Source organism: Pteropus alecto, unplaced genomic scaffold, assembly GCF_000325575.1.
Source record: "Pteropus alecto unplaced genomic scaffold, ASM32557v1 scaffold1197, whole genome shotgun sequence".
In the NCBI taxonomy this organism is placed as follows: domain Eukaryota; kingdom Metazoa; phylum Chordata; class Mammalia; order Chiroptera; family Pteropodidae; genus Pteropus; species Pteropus alecto.
Window position 1 is genome coordinate 512,774 of NW_006441068.1, and position 8,137 is coordinate 520,910.

The window sequence follows — 8,137 nt, forward strand, 5'->3', positions numbered from 1 at the left end:
AATAAGTGGATTAGCACAAACAGAAATTCAGGAAAGTAGACTGTTGACCTAGGGAAACCCAAAGGTGTATCTCAGGGTTTTCTAGAAGTCAGACATCCCTGACCACAGCTCCATTTCACTTGTGCTATTAGTTAATATTATCCATTTTATCAACTGCTTTTGTACAACTTGGTACTAAGCAATAATATACATGAAATGATGGACTAGTGTGTGTTAATTTCTCACTTAACACATGGCAATGAACACTTTTAAATATCTGTGTACCCTCTAACATCAGTAATCTCATTTCACAGCTGCCGTACATATTTCATAATATGTATACAGCTATATCTAGAGCTGTAACTCGAAAAATACTACCTAGAAAAATGTTTTCACAGAAGAATAAAGGACCTAAGGACAGTAGAAAAAATGAAGCCCAGGGTCAATGATTTAGCCATATTTATCAAATTCTAAACAAACGAGAGACTAAATCATGCAGGTAGGTACTCTAATCGTTTATTATGAAAGTGTGCTCTAATTGTTTCCTCAGACAGTTCCTCAAATTGACAACTGATCTGATGAAAAATGTAATTCCTGTGATCATCTATTTCTCTTTGCTCTTTTTTCATGAGTAAAGCGAGATGTTACAAGGCGATTTTTTTTCTCTTTTAGTTTGGGTAAGGGTCCTAAAAAATAGCGAGTTGCCAATATGAGTTGCTGTCCACCTATGCATGACTTGGCCAGAAAGAGATGAAATCCTGAATTCTAGTTCTAATGCCCTCACCTCTGGGAGTAAGAAAACAAAGCAGCATGTTTTGGCTCATATAAACATCACCAAGGGGTTAGAGCAGTACTGGATACCACATTGACACCTTGATGAATGAGATTGACATTCCTTATTAAGACAGATTTTTTTTTTAACCTGGTATAACGTTCTATGCTATATATTTTAAATACACACACATATTCCACATTAAATTTCCCCTACAAAGCAGTTACTTATGTATTATTGTTATCAGTATTTTGCAGTTTAGAAGACACGGGCATAGAGAGAAATAGTAACTGACCAAGTCTTATAGTATAAGTTTCAGTAGAAAGAGTCAGGACTGGAAACAGGACAAGGCTATTCAAAATCTATACTCTTAATCGCTGTACCACAAAACGTATATAATCATTTTATTTACAAAGATGCCAAACTATATATGTAATTAATAAATTTCTGTGAGCCCTGAGGTCTCAGTTAATGCCTCTATGTACTCAATATGCAATGGGTGAATTTCACTTGAATGCAACTTTCCAATTTTTTAGGAAAACACTTTGTATTATCCCTCTTTAGACATACCTGTTCATAATTCCATCTGAGTTCTTTTTCTTCCCTCTCCAGGGAGGGGAAGAACTTTTTCTAGTTGAAGAAAAGAAGAAAGTCTCATTCTTTTTCTATGTCATTCCAGAAACCTAATCAAAGAGATCAAGTTATGCTTTTGTTCAATGGTCTTCAGAGAGGATAGGTAGGAGCACTTACACATAAAGAAGGCAGGCCTGGGACCACCTTGCTGACTCCGAAAGACCAGGGAGAGCCCAGAATTCCAAATGTCTTTTGAGCTTAGAATTAGTTAAATCTCACTCCATTTGCTGCAACTCAATTAGCCTGCACCATATTATCATGACAGCCCTTCAAAAAGTACCAGCAAGCAGTGTGCATTGTTGTTCCCACACATAGCTCTTGCATTAGGAAAGCCATGTGCAGAAAGTTATTGACAGTTAACATATCACTATAAGCAAGTTAACAGTAGATATTGCAAGGCTACTTCAGGTTGACGAAATTGCAAGCATTGAACATCACATTTTTATGCACGGGTTCTTGTTAAAGAAGACAATGAGAAATGCTGAGGCCAATGTTCTCAACAGTGGTTTTTACCACAAACACAGAATTCTTTTCTTGGGATAGTATCTTATAATGTTTCTAGATTTCAAAAAAATGACTTAATAAAATTAGGGCATAATTCTGGCTATTCTTCTCAGTGGTAGTATGGATCAGATAGAGAAATATGCACTAAATTGGTCTTTGGCAAGGCAGGTTGTGCTAATGAGAAAACAGAAAGAGCAATGAAAAGTTTCTTTTGTCTATTAGGACAAAGTTACATCTAAGTTACAGTGTATTTTAATTAACACAGCTTACATTTATCTCTGCTTTATATAAAGAAGTCTTCTCTAAAGTATCTTAAATATCAAACTAGATCATTTGTACTAACCCTGGAGGCAAAGAAGGGCAGTTGAAATTGTATAGAGGAAAGCTATAGATGAAACAATCAGAAAAATCTTAGAAGGCGTGCTCTGGATACAATTTTAAAGGAAAGGCATGGTGCAAACGGGGCAGGGAGTTATGTGAGTTGCTCCTCAGGACACTTGTAACAAGCCTGACATATTATAAACACATTGTCTACAGGAGCCAGGCAGGTGCTGTCACTGAATGAACAGACAGGATGTAAATCAGTAGGGAGGAGCCGAGTCAGTAGAGACCCCCTTCAACAGGAGGTGGTAGCTGCTCAACGGTAATTGATCCCTTGGGCACCAGTCAACATCTCCTGAATTTTTTTCATTTTTTTGTCTTTACTGAAATATAATAGACAAATAGTTGCTTTGTAGTTACATTGTACAATTCAATTTTTTTCAATTATAGTTGGCATACAATAATATACCAGTTTCAGCTGTATAGCATAGTGATTAGAGATCCACATAACTCGTAAAGTGATCATCCCACTAAATCTCATGCCCCTCTTCCCCTTATATATTTATTACATTATTAACCATCTTTCTCATGCTACACTCTACATCTCCATGTCTATTCTGCAACTATCTGTTTGTACCTCTTAATCCCTTTGCCTTTTTTTGTCCCCTCCAGCCCCCCTCCCATCTAGTATCCTTCTAAATATTCTCTGTATCTATGAGTTTATTTCTGCTTTTGTTGTTGTTGTTGTTGTTGTTGCTGTTGTTGTTGTTGATTTTGTTCTTTAGATTCCACATGTACGTGAAATCATGTGCTATTTATCTTTCTCTATCCAACCCATTTCATTCAGTGCAATATCTTCTGGGTCTATCAAGGCAATATCTTTTTCCATCCCCTTCCTTTTAGTCTGTGTGTGTCTTTTAATCTGAAGTGAGTTTCCTGTAGGCAGTATATGTAGTGGTCTTATTTTCTTATTCATTCAGCCACTCTATCTTTTAGTCGGAGCACTTAATTCTTTTTCCATTTGAAGCATTTGTTGATAGGAATATAGTTGTTACCATTCTTAATTCCTGTTTTTGATACATGTTTTATCTTCTTAAAGAATTTCCTCTTAATATTTCTTAAAGAAGTATTACAGGAAATGTTGGTGATGATAAATTCCTTTAGCTTATTTTTGTCTAGGAAGCTCTTTATCTGTCCTTCGACTCAAAATGATAGCTTTGTTGGATAAAGTATCCTTGGTTGTAGACCTTGGTTTTTCATCACGTTGAATATTTTGTGCCAAGCCCTTCTCTCCTGCGTAGTTTCTTTTGAGAAATCAACTGCCAGTCTTATGGGTGCTCCCTTGTAGGTAACTAACTGTTTTTTGCTTGCTGCTTTTAAGATTCTCTCTTTGTATATAACCTTTGGCATTTTAATTATGATGTGTCTTGGTATGGACCTCTTTGAGTTCCTGGGTTTTAGGACTCTCTGAGTTTCCTGGGATTTTATGTCTATTTCCTTCACCAGATTAGGGAAGTTTGCCATCATTATTTCTTCAAATATCTCTTCAACATCTTGTTTCCTTCAGGTACCCCTATGAGACGGATATTTTTACCTTTAATAGTGTCCCATAGGCTCCTTAAATTATTTTTATAGTCTTGGCATCTTTTTTCTTGCCATTCTGATTGAGTGTCCTTGGCTTCCCCATTCTCTATATAGGGCATTTAATCCTCTTCTTTATTTACTTTGTTTATTCCATTTAATATACTTCGCATCTCAGATAATGTGTTCTTCATTTCTGACTGATTCCCTTTTATAATTTCCATTTCCATTTTTGTGTTTTTTATCTCTTTGTTGAAGTTCTCACTGAATTAATCTACACTTCCTATAAGTTCACTGTGCATCTTTATAATCAGTATTTTGATCTCTGCATCTGTTAGATTGCTTGACTCCATTATTTCTGGATCTCTGTTCTGTTCTCTCATATGGTTTCTGCTTCTTTGTTTTCCATTTTTGGCTACCTTTCTGTGTCTGTTTCTATGTACTAAGCAAAGCTCCTAAGTCTCCCGGTCTTATTAGTGTGGATTTGTGTCGTAGGTATCCAGTGGCACAGTTCTGAGAAGGGTTCAGTGGCAGGCCAAATTTAGCCCAAGCCTCTACCCCTCCAGGGCCACCTGTTAAGATTCAGGAAGCAATTCACAGATGCTCTGCTTATAGTTGCCTTAAAAAAAAACACATCAGAAACTGAGGCCAGCTGTCTCCAGTGTGAGTCTAGGCACCGCTCAGCAAGGAGCACCTGATTCGCTGAGAATACACCTGGATGTGGCTTGGATGGGGCCAGGAGTTGGGGGAGGCGGAGTTTCAGGGAATCTTCTGGGCATAGCAACCTCTGTTATTGAGTTTTAAGGCATCACAGCTACAGCAGCGCTGTGTCCATGCACCAGGAGCGGGGAGAACTCAACCTAGGAACAATGAATACTGCCCGCACCTCTGTACAGAGCAAATCTCGCTTAATCCCTCAATCTGACAATTCAGTGTCCCCCTGTAAGTTTCTGGTGACCCCTGCACAGCTGAACCAGCACTGGTGCTCAGAGTGAGCAGGTCCGTCACCGCAAGGGTCTGCTCGTGGACGTGGCTCCTTTAAGAGGCATCGGCCGCTGCCGCTGCAGTAGCCTCCAGCTTACTCAGCCGCTTGAGACCTGGTGGCCAGGTGTCTTTGCTCGTCCTACCTTCTGCTGTTGCAGCGTGATTTCTTAGATTTCTCCCTAGTTGTATGGCTTGTTCATCTAGATCCCAAGCGATTTTTCCTTGCTGTTTGCTCCTTGTTTTTGTCACAACTTTGATTTGGTCGCCAAAGGGATGAACAGAGCCTCTATCATCTAGGCCACTTTTCCCCTCCCTCCTGAATTTTAAAAATAAGAAAGGAATGCAAATCACTGTGTGAACTATCCCAATATGAAAAGTTAAAAAGCAAAACCCAATTTTAAAGTAACACTATGCTTATCAAAACAGGTTTTTGATCACATACATCTTCTGTGACTGCAGTATGTTTTTTACCTCATATAATAGACACTTAAGTACAGGTCCTTCTACCTAGTGTGGCCTTCAGCAACTCAGAAATGACACTACATCTGATTCATTTTTACATCCTCATCACCTATAAAAATAATTTCCATGAAACTACATTTAAAAAAACCATTTGCTTCATAATAAAAGATATTAATGAATTTCAGCAAGAACAGGATTTTATGACACAGTGCTACTAGCTCTGCACTAGGTCCTGACAAGATCTTCACTATGTCCATGTTGAAATAAGGACATCTGTGGTGAAATTACTGCATTTCCAGATGACAGGAATAGAGAAAGGTAGTGAAAATGATGTATATTAGTTTTGTTGAAAGGTTATATGATATCACTTGTACGTGGGATATAAAACCTAAAAGCAACAAATGAACCGGACAAACAGAGACTCATGGACATGGACAATAGACTAGTGGTTATCAGAGGGTAGGGAGGAGATAGATAGGGTAAAGGGGGTCAAATACGTGGTGACAGAAAGAAATCTAACTATGAGAAGTGAACACACAGTGTAAATATACATTTACTGTTGAATTGTACACCTGAAATTTACTGGATTTTGTTAACCAATGCCACCATAAAAAATTAATTAATTATTTATTTTTTTTAAAAGAAAGGTTTTATGATATAATGTAAGGGTCTAACCCAGTTTTCAAACTTAGGAGGTGAACCAGAAATTTAATTTGAGGCCTGTGCTACTGGGCTATGGGTCCCAACTCTGCACTATTTGTTTGTTTGTTTGTTTTAATTTATTTATTTTTTATTATGGTGGCATTGGTTAACAAAATCCAGTAAATTTCAGGTGTACAATTCAACAGTAAGGCATATATGTATTACATTGTGTGTTCATAGCTCATAGTTAGATTTCTTTCTGTCACCAAATATTTGATCCTTTTTATCCCATCTACCGCCCCCCTCACTCCTCACCGCTACCCTCTGGTAAGCACTAATCTATTGCTCACTCTGCACGATTTAAATAACACCACTAGTTTATTCTGTGGCAAATTTTACAAAAGGACTTTTCTTTGGGTGGAAATGGTTATACTATCTATTGTTACTTGACATGAAATGAAGGCATTGGTCAGGCCAAGACTTAACCAAGAGAAAATGAATCCAATACAAGAGGAACAGAAAAAACGAACCTCAAAGATACATAAGAAACCACTATGTACCTTCAGGATTTTGAGCAGCTGGAAACTCAGACTCGAGTTTATGGCACAGGGAGGTGATGAAATGGAGAATGTTCGGATAAGAGGGAACCCGGAAGATCACTAAAATGAAAGGGACTTGGATCCACCTGTGCAGACAGCCCTCCTGGCTCTGTTTGCTCCGAGCACTGGGCCAACCCTTCTATACTTCAGTCCCTCAGTGCCTGCCCCAGTGGAGTTATAAACTCTGTGGCCATTCTGCAGCCAGTGTGTAGTTTTCATCAATGGAGACCAGACCCACTGACAGATCTATGCCTGCAATTAGAGTTGGACCACAGGAGCAGCAGTGGTCTGTCGTTGGTATGCAGTGAAATAGCAAATGACAAAACAAGAGGCTCATTGCACAAGTGGGCCATGTGCCAGTCTGTGGGTTCTTTCAGTCCTACAATCAGACCCTTCCTGCTGGGCCCACCCACAGGGGCCGCTATATATCTGGGTCAACTGAACAGGGGAGACCAGCTGCCCCTGAGCCTCCGGACGACCAGCTGGATCTTCTCTCACGGCAGCCACAGCACAGACTCTTGGGTAAGACAGTGATCCCCAGGAGCTGGGAAAGGAGGGCCAGATATGTGACAGCCACTGTGGGAGGGCTGAGCTATAGTTAGTGCCCAGCACTTGACAGACTTGAGAGAGCTGAGGGGAAAGGAAATAGAACTTTGGCGAGGTCAGGGGGCCCTGCGGGGTGAGGGAGGAGAGGGCGTGTCTCTACTGGGCTGGGATGCAGGAGATTCCTCTCTTTTTACAGCAAACATGGTTCCAACTCAGCGGGATTCTCGGCTTTGTCTCCTTCTGCTGCTGGGGCTCTTGGGAGTGGTGATTGCATTCCATGGCGCACCCGGTAATCTAACCCCAGCTCAGTGGTTTGAAGTTCAGCACATAAACATGACCAACAGTCAATGCAACATCGCGATGCAGCCAATTAACAAACATCTTAATTCTTCTGGAAGAACATGCAAACGATTCAATACTTTCCTCAACACAACGTTTGCTGCTGTAGCTAATGTTTGTACCACCAGAAACGGAACCTGCCATAGCAGCCACTATACAAATTGTCATAACAGCTCATTTCAAGTCAGCGTAACCAACTGCAACCTCACAACACCTTCAAAACAATATTTGAACTGCAGATACAGTCAATCACAGGCACTGAAGTTCTACACTGTTGCCTGTGAATGCAGAACTCGACAAGACAGTGTTACCCACATTCAGGTTCCAGTTCACTTGGATTGGATCTTCTAAGTCCTGGTCAAGCTCATGTGCCAAGCCCCACAGTCACAGCTACTGTTACATCTCACCATCTACCCTAGATATCAGCATCGGTCCTCATTGCCAGCTCCCAACCCTCTTTAAACTTTGCTGAGCTGAAGCTCCTGTGTTCCTACAATAAACTACTTTGCAGAATCACTTACAAGTCTCTGTGTGTCTGAGTGGCCTCTCTGCTGTCATGTACATACAGTCTAGTCCAGAGAATTTTTCCCTTTCTATAATATGAGATTAGAAGAAAATACAGAGACAAGAGGATAGGAGGTTCTTGATAAAATGAAGAGATGCAGACTTTTCTCTCTGACTTAAGTTGAAAACCTGAGGCTTCAAATGGTATCTGAATATTTCCATCCAAAGAGGTAAATGAGCCCAGCTGAGTAAGTGGGAAGCAAATGTCTTT

General features: G+C 39.9%; 1 protein-coding gene across 1 annotated transcript; it reads left to right on the top strand.

The window, feature by feature from the left end:
- Positions 1 to 7,224: 7,224 nt before the first annotated feature.
- Positions 7,225 to 7,867, top strand: RNASE2 (ribonuclease A family member 2). The gene has a single exon (XM_025051381.1). The coding sequence runs from the start codon at positions 7,225 to 7,227 to the stop codon at positions 7,711 to 7,713; it is 489 nt and encodes a 162-aa protein (XP_024907149.1). The 3' UTR covers positions 7,714 to 7,867.
- The last annotated feature ends 270 nt before the right edge of the window (positions 7,868 to 8,137 follow it).

Bases quoted from the DNA above. Each gene is read 5' to 3' on its own strand.
- RNASE2 (XM_025051381.1), top strand. From the start codon at position 7,225: ATGGTTCCAACTCAGCGGGATTCTCGGCTTTGTCTCCTTCTGCTGCTG.